General features: G+C 33.6%; 1 protein-coding gene and 1 pseudogene across 2 annotated transcripts in view; one reads left to right on the plus strand and one right to left on the minus strand.

Annotated features, from left to right (window-relative positions):
• ADAM9 (ADAM metallopeptidase domain 9) overlaps nucleotides 1-17358 on the plus strand; it is a 95634-nt gene that overhangs the window by 38775 nt on the left and 39501 nt on the right. For both annotated transcript variants that reach the window (XM_016127383.2, XM_016127382.2), the window contains exons 12-14: nucleotides 7707-7878; nucleotides 14783-14875; nucleotides 15775-15970. In XM_016127383.2, coding sequence (XP_015982869.1) covers nucleotides 7707-7878; nucleotides 14783-14875; nucleotides 15775-15970 — 461 coding nt within the window. The remainder of the gene's footprint in view (nucleotides 1-7706; nucleotides 7879-14782; nucleotides 14876-15774; nucleotides 15971-17358) is intronic.
• Nucleotides 677-3094, minus strand: LOC107501319 (annotated as a pseudogene).

A 17358-nucleotide genomic window follows, 5' to 3' on the forward strand; every position in this document is an offset into this window, starting at 1 on the left:
TGAGGCTGTGGTCTGAGGCAACACTTGTGATGGCTGAGTCCGAAAGGACGTCTAGTGAAGGCACATTGACTTCTAGATCTGAGAGTACCAAGCTTTAGACCATAAAAGGTTTTCCATTTCCCCCACCTCCCTAAAGAGAACATAAGTGAGACTTGCACTACTGAATAAAGGAGAACCTGCTTCTCCTGAGGAAAAATGTAAACTAACCCAGAGGACATTGCATTGACTTCTACTTTGAACAGGAAAGTATTCTGGGCAGAGGACAGAATGGGCATGATAGAGATACTTACTGTTGGATTGACTCTTTAAGATCCAGTGGGCTTTATTAGATAGATGGCTCTAGTCTATTCCTAGATGAAATGGACTTACTTGCTCTACCAGTTGGCAATAAATATCTTAAATTTATTAATGGTGGTGTGTTTTCTGTTGCATCTTTTTTTCCCTTCTCTCTCTCTCTCTCTCCCCCCCACCCTCCTCGCTTCTCTCTCTCCCTTCCTCCCTTCCTCCCTCCCTCCCTTTCTTCCTTTTTTCCTTCCTTTTTTAAAATTTTAAGTCAGATGAAGCTTCCTATTTATTTCAAGTTTTCCTCTTACTCCGTGGCTTTTAACTTTTTTTTTTTTTAATCCAAATTGTGTTTATTGGGGTGGTTCCTCACTCGTCTTGATTCAGGATGCTTTTAGTGCTGCTTCCTTCCTAAGGAGCATTCTTCTGTAAGCTTCGCTTTTCCTCACGTAGACTGACAGAGTACAGTGGAGCAGGCAAAACACAAAACTACCTTTAGTGCATGGCTAAAGATGGTGGTGATTTTTTAGCATCCTGAGTATTTCACATCCATGAAGTTGGAGTTGAGGCTCTGCACCAGGCACTGCTTTTTGTGTTTCCTCTTCTTTTCTGGAGAGGGATGAAGGAAGTCCTTAGCAAGAGTTATGCTCTCATGGGGAGGTCATCACTGCTGAGAGATGTGGCCTTTATCTTTTATTCTATTTTCTTATTGATGATTGCTTCCTATAAAAGCTATCACTTATATTAGCTTTCTGACTCTAACAACCCGCATAAGGTTGAGCATTTTCATCTTTTTTTTTTTTCCTCTGAAGGATTTCTCAGTCCTAATGAAGTACTTTCTGTTTTATTAGACTCCACTGAGGCTAACTGTAGGAAGGGAAGCATGGAGGAATATTCTTATTCTGGTAGAATTTGTGATACATTAAAAAAATTTTTTAACTGTGACAAGTAAAACATACAGGAAATATAGCTAAACAAATATACAACTAAACATATTTTTATAAAGTAAACACTGTGTAACCACCCAAGGCTAGTCACTACCAGGATCCTCAGAAATCCCTTTTGTGGTTTTCCCTATCATACCTTCTTCCCTAAAGTTAACCATTACCCTGATTTTTATGGTAACCATTTATTTCCTTGCTTTTCTTTGTAGTTTTGCCACCTAAACACGTATTCCTAAACACTTTAGTTTTTGCCTATTTTGAGCTCTAATCATAGAATAGATTAAATAAAGTAAGTAAATAAACAGAATTTGTCTACAGCCATGCTGAACAAGCCTGATTCCGTCTGATCTAGGAAGCTAAGCAGGGTCGGGCCTGGTTACTACTTGTTTGGGAGACCACCTTGAAAGACCAGGCGCTGTAGGCGTAAAGAATTGAAAAAAAAATAAATAAATAAAGGATTGTAAACTGACAAGGTCCTTGCAATTTGTGAGGCCAACCAAGGGTTGCCTTGCCTAAAAATAAAAAACAAACCAAAAACAAAAAAATAGAAAACAATTACAGTAGTCCTCCTTATCTGTGGTTTCACTTTCTGTGATTTTAGTTACTGCAGTCAATCACGGTTTGAAAATATTAAATGGAAAATTCCAGAAATAAACAATTCCTAAATTTCAAATTGCGCCCCATTCTGAGTAGCGTGATGAAATCTCTCACTGTTCTGCTCTATCCTTCCTGGGATATGATTCATCCCTTTTGTATCCACTTCACGTCATCTCATCACATAGGCATCGTATCATTTCACATAATCACAAGAAGAAGGGTTAGTAAGTACAATAAGATATTTTGAGAGAAAGAGAGGGAGACCACGTTCACATGACTTTCATTATAGTTTATTGTTATAATCATTCTATTTTATTATTAGTTATTGTTGTTAACCTCTTACTATGCCTGTTTATAAGTTAAACTTTATCATAAGTATGTATGTATAGGAAAAAATTTAGTATATATAGGATTCAGTACTATCCACTGTTTCAGGAATGGGGATCTTGGAATATATTTCCTGTGAATAGGGGGTGGGATGCTGCTGTATACAATATGCTTCCTGTTGCTGAGGACTTTTTTAGTTGACATATGTCTGTGATGTTTGTCCATCCTGGTGTAGGTAGCTATAGTATATTTTCATTTTTGTTGCTTTTCCTTTAGTTTGAGGGTTGATTGTGTGTGTGTGTGTGTGTGTGTGTGTGTGTGTGTGTGTGAAGATACTGTTCAATTTCTCCCGAGTTTTTTAATCTTTATTGATTTCTAGAAGTGTTTTTATAAATTTTTTGGTGACATTTGGTGAAAAGTTTTAAAATTATCATTTTAATGTACTCATGTATATCAACCTATTTCTTTATGACTGTTGTTTTTTGTGTCTCACTTAAGAAATTGTTCCTTAACTTTACTGTCATGGAAATATTCTTTTATGTTGTCTTTTTAACTTTTCATCTGTTTTTTCTTTAATATTTAGGTCCACAGTCCACCTCAAATTGCCATTTGTGCATTATGTAAGATAGAGGTCAAGTTTTTTCCAATATGAATAGTTTGTTGACTGGCACTATTTATTAAAAGAATTTCCTTTCATTGCTATTTTTAAGTGTCACTTTTGTCATGAATCCAGTGTCCATAAATATTTGTGTTTATTTCTGTGCTCTTCTATTTCATTTGTTTGTTTGTCTATATGTTCATCAAACCTGCACTTACTTAATTCTCACAGCTTTATAATAGGTGTGTAAAGCAAGTTTTTCCACTTTGACCTACTTGTTTAAGAGTATCTAATTCATAAGGCAGTTCTATTTTTAATTTTTTCAGGAACCTTCAAACTTTTCCATAGCGGCTGCACCAGTGCACAGTCCCATCAGTAGTGTATGAGGGTTCTCTTTTCTTCACATCCTTGCCAACTTGTTTTTTTGATTTATTGACGATAGCCATTCTTACAGGTGAGAGAGGATATCTTATTGTGGTTTTAATTTGCATTTCTCTGACGATTAGTGATGTTGAACATCTTTTCATATGTGTATGGACCATCTGTATATCCTCTTTGGAGAAATGCCTATTTAGGTCTTCTGCCCATTTTTTAATTGGATCGTTCGTGTTTTTAGTGTTGAGTGGTATGTGTTCTTTATAAATTTTGGATATTAACCCCTTATCAGATTTGTCATTGCCAAATATCTTTTCCCGTTCAGTAGGTTGTCTTTCATGGATATTTATCAAAATGAATTTGAAAAGATATATACACCCCTGTGTTCACTGCAGTGCTATTTACAATAGCCAAGATATGGAAGCAACCTAAGTGCCTATCAATAGATGACTGAATAAAGAAGATGTGATACACATATATATATATATATATATATATATATATATATATATATATATATATATAATGGAATATTACTCTGCCATAAAAAGGAAATCTTACCATTTGCAATGACATGGATGGGCCTTGAAAATATCCTAAGTGAAATAAGTCAGACAGAGAAAGGCAAATACTATACCATGTTATCTCACTTATATGTGAAATTTGGAGAACAAAATAAATGAACAAACAAAATGGAAAAAGTCTCGTACGTATGGAGAACAACTGGTGCCTGCCGAATGGGAGGGGAATTGGGTGGGCTGGGTGAAAAAGGTGAAGGGATTAAGAAGTACAAATTGGTAGTTTCAGAATAGTCACGGGGATGTGAAGTACAGCATAGGTAATATATTCAATGATAATGTAAAAGCTAAGTATAGTGCCAGGTAGGTACTAGACTAATAGGGGGGATCACTTTGTAAATTATATGAATGTCCAATTACTATGCTATACACTTGAAACTAGATAAAATAATATTAAATGTCAACTCTAATTGAAAAATAACAAATTAAAAAAAAGAGCGTCTTGGCTTTTTGTGGCTTTCTATGTAAATTTCAGAATTAGCTTCTCAAGTTCCACAAAAAAGTCTTACTGGGGTTTTGATTGGTATTTTATTAAATCACTAGATTAATTTGGTGAAGACAACATATTTTTAGTATGGCGTCTTCAAGTTCATGATCTTTAATTCCCCTTATATCTTTTATTTTCTCTATAGATTATTACTGTTCATTTAGATTCACCTACATACGAATCACTTCCATTGGTTCTCTTGCATCTCTGACCTTCCATTTGGTGTCATTTTTCAATCATTTAGAATCCTTTTTGAATTTCCTTTAGTGTGTATCTCATAGTATGTCTCTTAGTTTTTGTTTTTGTTTTTGTTTTTTTCCTAAGGATATCTTTATTTCTCTTTCATTCTTGAGGATATTTTCGTTGAATATAAAATTCTAGGTTGTCAGTTATATTTTTCCAGTTTATTGGTATTCCATTTTCTTTTTGCTTCCATGTTGCTGTTGAGATGTCAGCTGTAAGAATGCTGTTTCACTGAAGTGGATTTAAATATTTGCCTCTGGCTATTTTCAAATTTTTTTAAAGTTTCACTCTATGGTTCAAGTTGTAGTAAAAAAATTTACATAACGTGTGCATGCACATGTACACACATACATTCATATCTTGTTTAGGATTTTTGTTTTTTGAGTTTTAAAGTTTGCTGTTTGATATTTTTCATCAGTTTTGAAAAATTCTCAGCCATTATGTTTTTACATATTATTTATTGTTTCTTCCCAGAGCGCCTCTGTATATAGTGCTCCTACACATTTGCCATATTTCTTCTCTGATTCTGATAAACTGTGTGTATGACTTCACAATGTTCTCTTTGTCTCTTACCTGTGTCTGTGTGTGTGTGTGTGTGTGTGTGTGTGTGTGTGTGTGTGTGTGTGTGTATTTAATTTTGTTTCTTTCTGGGTAATTTTTTCTGACATCTTCTAGTTTACTGATGCTATCTTCATCTGTACAATTGATCCTTGACAGCAATTGATCCTTGACAGTTCAGGGGTGATAGGCACCGACCTCCTGCACAGTTGAAATCTGCATATAACCTTTGAATCTCCAAACTTACCTAATAGCCTACTATTGACTCGAAGTCTTACTGATAACATAAACAGTTGATTAGCACGTGTTGTGTATGCGTTGTGTATTCTTATAATAAAGTAAGCTGGAGTAAAGCAGATATTATAAAGAAAGTCATACGGAAGAGAAAATACATTCGTAGTACTGTACATATATATTGAAAAAAATCCACATATAGAAGTGGCCCTGCACAATTCAAACGTGTTGTTCAAGGGTCAGCTGTATTTAGTCTGTTGTTAAACCTATCCATTGAATTATTAATTTTGCTCATTATAGTTCATTTACCAAATTTCTATCTGGTTCTTTTTCAAATTGCTGTATTACTATTTTGCATTTTCGTTCCCTAGTAAATTTTTACGCTTGTCATTTTTCTTCCTGACAACAGCAAGTTGTTGCTGTTGTTGTTGTTATCATTTGATAATTCTAGTCTGGGACTAGACTAGAATTATCAGTCCCTCCTCCCCATAGTGTCTTTAAATTATTTTTTGTAGTGGTTCTTACAGTATCTTTTGAGTTCATGTTATATATTGATAATGCTTTGACCATTGAATTTGAATAATTTTTGCTAAGAATAATTTGAGAAGTAGAATTATGTTATCCGCAGTGGTATTAAATCTGTTTTTGAGAACCGATTTCTTACCTTCTACTTCATATGCTATTTAATTAACAGTTGAATGTTTGTTATAAATTAGACCTTGTTTTTGGATGCAGATGATATGAATACTAGATTTTTTTTGTTCTAGATAATCAGTTGGAGCCAAGTTTTGTTTTAAAAATGAGTAATCTACATTCGTAATATGGTTTTTATTATTCTTTAATATATTTGGGGGATCTGGTAGTATTCTCTTCACACACTGCTCATAAATTCCTGGAAATATGAGGTGCTCATCCTGGCAAGTGCCTTTCTGGAGAAATGGGTCTAAGAACTCTGCCCCTCAATGCCACCTACATCAGAAAGCTTCCATAAATAGAAGGCTCTTTTATTAAAAAATTTTTTTATACTTACGTGCTATTACTTAGAGTTATTTCTTAGGAGAATTTCCTACTTCTAAGCTGTAAGGATTAATATGGTAATAGTGGAAATGTGTTCTTGTTATTTCTAAATTACTCAGAAAGAATGTTCTAAATGATAGTTGATTATTTCCCCCTGTCATATCCTGGTAGACCATTAACATTATTGTCAGCCACATCTATCTCCTTTTGAAGCACTTTTGGAAAACTCACCTCGATGTGAGAAAGGAGATGAGGAGATGCTTTAAATTAATATCCTAATGCTCAAATGTGATAGGTAGAGAACAAGAATTGTTCATGTTTCTTTTCTGTCAGTCAATCTGTTAAAATCCTTCAACTTCCCACATTCAGACCTTTTGTCAAATAGTAGTTAACAGATGTTCTGGGAATACCGCTTTCCATCCCCAAGAACCTAGAGCTAGGACTGTCTTCTTCTCTGGAGACTGGGCCAATTAACAAAGAAAAGTGCAAATTGTATATCCCAAGGACAAAGTCTTACAGAAGGAATCTGTTTTTTTTACATTCCTTGAATGTACAAAGACTTGACATCAATAGGAATGCCTCCTCAAAATCTATAATGCATCAATTTTTATTCTCACTGCTACTTTTGGCACCAGTGCCCAAACTAATGAAAAAGAGATTCTTTCAGGGCACCAAATTCCCCTGATAAAATTTTATTTTGACTTGAATTTCTCAGAGATTTATATTGTGTATATGGGTGTGTTCCCACTAGTATTCAAAAGTAAAAATAGCCAATGGGGTTATCCGAATATGTTTTATAGTTATTGAGTAAAACAATAATTTAAAAAACTCCAACAACATGTAGAGCACATCAAAATTGCATTTGTATAAATCTCATATAGATAGCTCATGTTGGACAGTTTCTAGAAGTCCATCTAGCCATCAGAGTATTAACTGTGGTTTTCAGGATTTATCCTAAAAGGTGTTTAAACCTCAAACTGTAGCTGAAATTCTGCCTGTGCATTTCTGCTTCTTCATGGCTTCTGGACTTGCGCATTCATATTATCTTCACATATATCCTAGTAAGTGATGGTGAGGGGGAACATATTAATGTTATCTTATGGAGTGAAAAAAAGATTGGAGAAACATGGCTGGCTTCAAATATTTGAAGAACTTCTACTATGGCTAGGACTAGAGAAATTTTATGGTCTCTTTTGCTGATGAGATTTATGATTTCGAATTTCAATGTAAGTGAACATATTTTTGTGGAGCTGTAATATGTTATAACCACATAGTGAATTATTGTGGGCTACCTTAAACAATGTTCTATATTTATTAGAAATAGGTATTCACATTGCTCTCTATTTTGTTTAGCTTATTTTCTGCTGTTTTAATATTCACTTCTTGTAAGTTAAAAGACACGACTTAAAATTTTCAAAATGAATAATTGCTATGACATGAGGTCTTTTTCTTAATGTTAATTATAGTGGTTCCAGAAACTTTAGCAGTTGCAGTGCGGAGGACTTTGAGAAGTTAACTTTAAATAAAGGAGGAAACTGCCTTCTTAATATTCCAACGCCTGATGAAGCCTACAGTGCTCCTTTCTGCGGTAATAAATTGGTGGATCCCGGGGAAGAGTGTGACTGTGGTACTCCAAAGGTCAGTTAAATTTTTTATTTTTTCTTTGTGAAATTGCCTCAGCATTTTCAAAAAATAAAATAGCTTACTTTGGGCAATTCTGGCACAGAAGCTAAAGTAAAATTTAGTGGAAAAATGAGAATTAGTACTTTGCTTGTGGGGATACATTCTTGGGATTTGTCATCGTCTTCCCAGAACATAACTAATGATGTCATCATCTATTTTAGTGTCAAGATAAGTGCCAAGTTTATTCTTTTATTTTTTTTTGCTATCTTTTCTACCATTTCTATTATAGTTATTGGGTCACTTATTTACTTTAAAGAACGAATCAGTTTTTCATTTGGCTCTGTACTTATAAGCTTTCACTGTTCTGGCACTATCATTGCAAAAGTATTTATTCGGTTGAACTCATTTTAATAATAAATTGAAGCTGGCCTATTCTCCAGAGTCCTTCATTAACAAAGTTCTTGGTGCTCAAATTGGCATTCTTCCTTTATTAATCTTAAGTTTACCTGCTGATCTCTGGCTTTATCACACCCGTTACCCACACTTATTGCCAAAAGCCCGTGCCCATCTTTATTATTAGTGTTCTATATCTTAGCCATTCTCCTTTCAAAATGGCCTACTTAGGCCCTTTCCTCCTAGGCCTTGCATTAAATTTTAAAGAAATTTGTTCATTTATATGTAAGCTTTATTATATTCTCAATCTTTTCCATAAGTTCTTTTTCTTCTTTACCTAACCACATCTGGCTTTTGCCAGAGAACTTCATGTTCTAGAAAGGCAGTATGTATTTTACGATGAAATTGTGATGGGCCTTCATTGTGCTATTGCTGCTAAATGTTTTACATGGTATAATCTTCACAGTAACCCAAAGATACTGATATTTTTTTATATTCTCATTTTCAGATGAGGAAAATAAGGCATAATGAGATTATGTTTAATTTTTAAATTAATGTTATGCTGTTAGGATGACCAAATTCTTCTCCTTTCCTGACACTCTCAGATGCTTCTCCTTAAATATTTTGTTTTGCTTTCTCCTGACTGCTAAGTTCACTACAAAACTTATTGAAATAGGCTATATTTGCTTCTTGAGCCTTTGTACTACAAAATTACTCTTAAAAAAAAAAAAAAAACTTCCCTCCCTCTTAAATAGCACAGGTTTTTTTCCATGGTATAAAAGTTTTAAATAGTAAGTACAAGTGAAATTCCCCTTTCATACCATTATTTCCCTCATAAATTTTCCGACTTCCTTCTGCAGTGGTCATCATTCTCATAAACTTAATGTGTTTCTTTTTAGACTTTATTTATTAGACATTTTTGTACATTTATACAATATATACATTTGTAAATAGTTGGGTTTGTTTTAGAATTTTATTTTTTTATATAAATAAAATCAGACTTAATATGTGTGCAGTTTTTTTCTATTAATATATCTTGAAGATTTTTCCATGTCATTACCTTATGTAGATAGTCTTTTAATCTGCGGATTAGTATTCCAATATAAGGATATACTATGATTTATTTAACCATACTCTCATTAATGCACATTTCCTTACTGTAATTAGTGTTTTTCTGTTGCAAATAGTGCATGCACACTTCATGTATATATACACAAGTATTTCTTTAAGATAATTGCATGAAGGTAGAATTACTGAATTGAAAAGTATTGTGTTTTTAGTGTTATCAGAGACTACCAAATTTCCTACAAAAAGACTGTGTCATTTTGCACTTCTACCAATAGTATATCATTGCATTCAGTGCTCCCCCGTAGTCTTGCCAGTGCAGTGTAAATATTTTCTTAATTTTTTGGGTGAAAAGAAAGAAGATATTGTTTTGCTTTATATCTTTTCATATGCTCGTATACCATAAGCATAATTTTCTTCTGCGAATTATTGTTTTATATCCCTTATCAGTTTTTATGTTGGGTCAGGTCTTTTAAATTGATGTTTAGGAGCTCACGTATTATGGGCAAAGTCCTTTTTTGGACATGTTCTAATGTGTTCCCTATATCTGCTACCATTTAGCTTTAAAAAATTAATCAACTTTATCTTTTAGAGAACTTTTAGGGTCACAGCAAAATTGAATGGAAAGTACCAAGATTTCCATATACTGCCTATTGCCATTCATGCACAACTTCCCCCATTGTCCCCATCCTGAAGCACAGTGGTACATTTGTTACAGTTGATGGCTCTACATTGATATCTCATTGGCACACAAAGTCTGTGGTTTACATTAGAGTTTACTTGGCATTTAGCTTTTCATATGATTTATTATTGAAATTGAAAATTTAAATGAAGGCAAATTTATCAATTTTTCCTTAAGACTTTGAATTTTGTATTTTGACCAGACTTTTAGTACTCCTGTGTCATCATATCCCCTTGATAATTTTTTCTAGCATTGCTTAATTAAACATTTTTATAATTGAGGGGATCATGTGCACTGAGCTAGATATTAATTTCTATCCATTAATGGTCAGTTGTTGTAAAACCATTTAAAATGGTACTTTTATCATAAACAAAATACTTGTATACATAGTCTATTTCCTGATTCTCTATTCTTTTATTCATCTGTTTGTCTTGCACAGTGTTTTAGAAAAAAATTTAACAGCTTTATTTAAGTATAATTGAATACAACATCAACAAACTAAATGTGGACTTCGATAAGGAAAGGCTTTATTCAGAATAAAGACTATTGTAACAGGGAGACCACTCTGATCTCAGAAATCTGGAAGTGTCTCAGAACAAAGAGAAAAAGGTTTTTCTTAGATAGCATATAGGTGGAGACAAGCATAGATGAGCAGACTCTTTTAAGGGGAAACAGATAAGGAAGGGGAATGAGCCAGTGACGACTGATGGAAAAGTGTCCTGCTGTGGTCAGCTGATTTCCAGGAGAAGCTAATGTGGGGGGCGCTTTTACTTTTTGTGGGGACAGGCAGAGTTCAGGGACCTAAAGTAAAGAAAGAAGCTTTATTAAAGTTTGGTCAAGACAAAGCAAAGGGTAAGAAATAGGCAATTACGAAGACTTGGTCAACAATAAACTGTACATGTTTAAAGAATACAAGTTGATAAGTTTTGACCTATGTACAGACATGTGAAACTATCACCATAGTCAAGATAATGAACATATCATAATTCCCAAAAGTTCCTCATGACCCTTGGTAATCCCTTCTTCCCACCGCTTTTGTTCTCTGTTCTCCTCAGGCAATCACTGGTCTGTCATTACACATTAGTGTGCATTTCCTAGAATTTCAACTCTTTTTTTTGTCTAGCTTCTTTTACTCAGCATAATTATTTTGGGATTCATTCATGTTGCTACTGTGTCAGTAGTTCATTCATTTTAATTATTGTTTATTATTAGTATGGATATGCTGCAGTTTGTTTATTCATCTGTTGATGTATACTTGGCTGTTTCCAGTTTTTGGCTATTACACATAAATCTGCTTGAACATTCACAGACAGGTCTTAATATGGACTTATGTTTTCATTTCTCTTGGTTAAATACCTTGGAGTGAAATGACTGGGTCATATGGTAGATGTATATTTAAAGTTTTGAGAAACTCAAACTGTTTTCCAAAGTAGTTGTACCTTTTTACATTCCCACTATCAGTATATAAGAGTTCTAGTTCCTAGTCACCACTTCATATGGTCAATCTTTTAAATTTTAGCTGTGTATTAGGTGTGAAATGGTACCGCACTGAGATTTTAGTTTGCATTTCCCTAATGACTAGTGATTTTGAGCATGTTTTCGTATGTTTCTCATCTGTATATCTTTTTTGATGATGTCTGTTAACCTCTTTTCCCTTAAAAAATTGAGTTGTTTTCTTATTCAATTTTAGTAGTACTTCTTATATTCTGAATATAAGTCCTTTATCAATATATAATTTGCAAATATAGTCTCCCAGTCTGTAGCTTGTCTTTTAATTACCTTAACAGTATCTTTTGAAGAGTAGAAATTTTATATTTTGAGGAAGCCCATTTTATCAATTTGTGCTTTTATGTGTGTCATATCTAAGAAATCTTTGCCTAAACCAAGGTTGCAGAAGTTTTCCCCTAGAAGCTTTATAGGAGAAGTTTTAAATTTTACATTTAGGTCTATGATCCATTTTGACTTAATTTTTTTGTATGATTAAAGATATAGATTATAGTTTATTTATTTTATTTTATTAGGAAATAATTATAAACAAGTTGCAGAAATAGTATGAAGAGTCCCATGTATTTTTTACCCAGTTTTCCCCATAGGTGACATCTCATATAGCTGTAGTGCAGTATAAAAGCCAAGCCATTGACACTGACACACTAACTAGATTATAGACTTTATTCAGTTTTTACCATTTTTAACCTGCATTCGTGTGTGTGTGTATGTGTGTGTATGTGTATGTAGTTTTGCGAAGTTTATCCGATATATAGATTTGTGTAACCACTACTTCAATTAAAATTCAGAACTATTTTGTCACCACAAGAAGAACTTCCTCCTACTACTTCTTCGTACTTATGCCTACCCCAACCGCATTTCTTATTTCTGCCCTTGGCTACCTTCGATTTGTTCTACATCTCTATTGTTTTGCCATTTCAGTAATGTTATGTAAATGGAATTATGCAATATATAATCTTTTGAGACTGACTTTTTTTTACAAAGCATAATGTCTTTGAGGTCAATTTGAGTTGTTGCATGTATTAATATTTGATTCTTTTTTTTTTTTAATTGCTGAGTCATATTCCATTGTATGGATGTTACTACAGAGAAGGAATGAAATTTATGCTTTATTTCCACCAGCACAGAGGTCCTGTCTGGAATTTGTTTAATTGTTCACCCCTTAAATGGCATTTGGGTTGTTTCTGACATTTTGCTATTATGAATAGTATGAATTGTTTTCCACTATTTATCATCAAAGAACTAAAGAAAAATATGTTCTATGAGTAAACAAAGAATCTCAGCAGAGAAATGTAAACAATAATAAAAAACAAATGGAAATTACAGAACTAAATTTTTCAATAAAAGAAAATACACTGGGTAAAATGAATAGCAGACTAAATAGCAGAAAAAATAGTCAGTGAACATGAAATAGAACAAAAGAAATAATCCAGTGTAAAGAACAAAGAGGAAAGATTTAAAAAAAAGTAACAGAGCACCTGAAATGTGCAGGCACTATCAAATAGTCTACTAAGCAAAATCCTAGAAGGAAAGTGAGAATGAGAGGGGAAAAACATTTAAAGAAATGATGGCTGAAAATTCCCCAAATTTAAGGAAAAACATTGTTACAATTCCTAATACTAAAGTGAACCCAAATCAAAATCATTACAAAGAAAATTCACCTAGGCATATTGTAATCAAAGTGATAAGATAAAATCACATGGTATCACTTATATGTGGGATATAAACCTAAAAGCAACAAATGAACAGGACAAATGGAGACTCATTGACGTGAACAATAGACTAGTGGTTACCAGAGGACTATAGAGTAGTGGTTACTAGTGGGGTCGGGGAGGAGGAGGGAGGTAGACAGGGTACAGGAGGTCAAATATAGGAGTGTAGGGGGAGGGTGAAGTGGTAAAGGGGATCAAACATGTGGTAGCTGAAGGAAACTGGACTTTGGGTGGTGAAAACACGATAGAATATACAGATGTCAAATGATAATGTACACCTGAAAAATGTATAATTGTGTTAACCAATGTTATACCTCAATAATCTTAATATAAAAAAAATAAAAAGTAAAAACAAAAGTGATGAGATAAGTAGAAAATAATAAAAGAACCCAGAAGAAAATGGGGAACAAAAATATAAATGGCAGCTGATTTCTTCCCTGAAACAATAAGGGGCAGAACACAGTAGAACAGCAAATTTACAGGTGAGAGAGAGAGGGGGAGGGAGGGAGGAAGAGGGAGAGAGAGAGAGAGAGAGAGAGAGAGAGAGAGAGAGAGAGAAACGAGAGAAACAACCGTCAACCCAGAATTATTTAATAGGAAAAATATTCTTCAAAATTAAAGAAAACTTATTTCCCCTGCTGTTTTTCTTCTTCTCCTTTCTTAGATCTTCTCTCCTTTTTCTTCTTTTCCTTCTTTCCCAAGCAATTCAGACCTGAAGATATAAGTTGAAACATAAGAGAGTAGGTGTTTCTGTGGGTGGGAGGTTTTTGGGGTGGGGAGCCATGGTGGCTGAAAGTCGGGTGAGAAAAACCAAGCAAGATTAAAATCATGTCCACATAGGGGAAAGATCCACTCAACACAGAAGTCAGACCCTGAATAGCAAGAGAAATACATTCATGGATGCTTAATTTCCTGTAATCATTAAATATACTGTTTTAGGTTGAAAGTATCCCCCTCAAATTCATATGTCGAAGCCCTAACACATTACCCAGTGTAGCTGTAGTTGCAGATGGGGACTCTAGGGAAGAAATTAAGTTTAAATGAGGTCATAGGAGTAGGGCCTTGATCTGATAGGATTGGTGTCCTTATAAGAAGAGACACTCCAGAGTTCACTTGTTCACTTGCTGTCTCTGAATACACACACTGAAGAAAGGCTATATGGGAACATAGCAAGGAGGCAGTTGTCTGCAAGCCAAGAAGAGAGTTTTCACCAGAAACTGAATTGGCTAGAACTTTGATCTTAGAATTCTAGCCACCAGTGCTGTGACATAATAAATTTCTTTCATTTAAGCCACCAATTTGTGGTATCTTTTTCTGGTATTACAAACAGTCTAGGACACATACTCTATGATTTCACTCCTTTGATATATATGTTGAGACCTAAATAGTTGTAGTTAAAAAGTCACTGACAAATCTGGAAGGATAGTGACTGTTTCTAGAGATTTACTGCTATAGCCAGGTTAGAAAGAAATAGATTTTAGGTCTAAGATAAGAATTTTATTAATGCAAATATGAATGACAATAACTCATTTCTTTATTGACAGTCGTTTTCTCTTCACAGGAATGTGAATTGGACCCTTGTTGTGAAGGAAGTACTTGTAAGCTTAAATCATTTGCCGAATGTGCATATGGCGACTGTTGTAAAGACTGTTGGGTAAGAAATTCCTTCCTATTTGGAAAAAAATTGAAAAAGGAAAAAATATATATATATCAAAATTTGTTATCTCTGACCTATAAAAGTACTATTTTTATTACATGGTTATATGAAAAATTTTTTGCCACTTGTTTGCAATTTTGTATTACCTTCTTTTATGACAAATGTTCTAAGGAGATGTTCAACAATACCAAAGTATAGAAAGCAGACAATGAAAGACATTATCATTTTAACCCTCCTCAGGTAGCCATTGTTGATAATATGTTATGAATTTAGTTGCTTTTCCTATAAAAATGTGTGTGTGTGTGTGTATAAGTGGCTAAATAGATACATATATTTTTCCTATTTTCTTTTTTCAGTAAGATACTATGGACTTTCTTTAATTCATATAGTTCTACATAGTTGAATAGTTAATACTCCTTTATGGCTATACTGTAATTTACTTCTCATTTAATGATGGACATTTAGATTGCTTCCAATTTTTGTTTATAAGTAGAATTGTAGGGGCAGAGTATGCACATTAAAATTTTTGACACACATTTTACACACTTTGTACAAATATACCAGTCTATTCCCACCCGTATAATCGTATGCTTGTTTCTTCACGTTAACATTACTTGCTAGCAAGTGTTATAATCCTGCTTAGCTTGATAGGTTTAAAATGCTTTTCAATCTTTGTTTAATTTGCATGTCTTGTGGTTGTCAATGAAGTTATGTGTTTTTTTTTATATTTCATGACTTATGAATTGCCTATTGGCCTCTGTTCAATTTTCTCTTGGGTCATTTAATATTTTTTGTTGGGACAATGTTTATAGATAAAAATATTGTGGTTTCAAATATGGTTAATTTGTGGGAATTGTCTTGATATTTCCTATTTCATTTGAATCTTATTACCCTAGTTTCTTCCAGGAGGTACTTTATGCCGAGGAAAAACTAATGAATGTGATGTTCCAGAATATTGCAATGGTACCTCTCAGTTCTGTCAGCCAGATGTTTTTATTCAGAATGGATATCCTTGTCAGAATAACAAAGCCTATTGTTATAATGGCATGTGCCAATATTATGATGCTCAGTGTCAAGTCATCTTTGGCTCAAGTAAGATATTTTATGTATAATTAATTGCTTTTATTTTATTTTTACTTGATTTTTGTTAAAAATAGAAATAGAATATTATTGCTAAAATTGAAGTTTTCTTGTTTCCTCTTTCCTATTATATTTCCTTTCTTCTCTGCGGTCAGTCATGATCATGAATTTGATGTGTCGAAATTCAGTTGGTGATTTTTGTTTTTACTCTCTTCTCTGTGTCACCTCTTTTCTGCATATATAAACAATATATGTGTGTGTATATAGATATATATTTTCTTTGCAAACAATTTATGTTCAATTCTGAAGGCCCTCAGGAAGAATCTCTTCTTACTTAGGGACAGTCAGCTTTTTAATTCTATGTAGGCTTTCAATTGATTGGATGAAGCTCACACACACTAAGAAGGGTGATCTGCTTTACCAATTTAAATATTAATCTCATCCAGAAACATTATTGTAGAATAATTCAGAATCATGTTTAATCAAGTATCTGGGCACTCTGTGGACCAGTCAAGCAGACACATAAAATTAATGGTAACAAGTCCACCACTTGTCAACTTGACACTGATATACATCTCATTACACCATATATAATCTCCAAAAGAAAAAAATAGCAAGACCATAATTCCACTTAACATAATAAAACTATCCTGTGTACAACCAGAAATGCACTAAATTCTTCCTTAGAGGAAGAGGTAAAAAGTCCTTGAGTGATGTTTACTCTTTTCCTTGATAACTGTAACTTAAACACTAGGATGTAAAATGAACAATACGTAGAATATCATATTAAGTCAGTACATCTATGTTACATGATAAGGGAATAAGAGGAAAGAAAACAAGGATATTATATATATATATATATATATATATATATATTCACAAATCTATTATAACAAAAAGAATATTTATGACAATAAAGTCCCCATTTCTGATACTGGTCATGTAGTCATAGCTGGTATTTTTAACAACTTTCTTCATTATCTAGTCTATATATGCTTGGCCATAAGCAAATATCCCAACTGGTCATGGTCCTTTACCTGTTGGGGTGACTTAAACCTTTATTCCTCAAGACTCTGCAAGCTGCTAGCCGAATTCATGATATTCTCTGGGTTAACACCGACCAAGGTTCATATTCAAAGTTGTCAAGGAGGGAAAGCTAATTTCCTAAGGACTCAAGTTACTCCTAATTTGTTGTAATTTAGGAGACCAGAAGTTAGATTTCCTGAGCGCACATGAAGTTGGTGAATGATGCAAACTCTGAATTGGGTTTTGTAGTTTGTGACCTTAATGGTAACACTAAAAACACCCTAAGGGATATTCTATATTTGGTGTACTCTTTCTCCATTGTGGAATTGTGGTCCAGTTTCCCCTTAGTAGTCAAACTCAGTCACCTCAGCCAG

The sequence above is a fragment of the Rousettus aegyptiacus genome, unplaced genomic scaffold (assembly GCF_014176215.1).
Source record: "Rousettus aegyptiacus isolate mRouAeg1 unplaced genomic scaffold, mRouAeg1.p scaffold_m13_p_11, whole genome shotgun sequence".
Classification (NCBI taxonomy): Eukaryota; Metazoa; Chordata; class Mammalia; order Chiroptera; family Pteropodidae; genus Rousettus; species Rousettus aegyptiacus.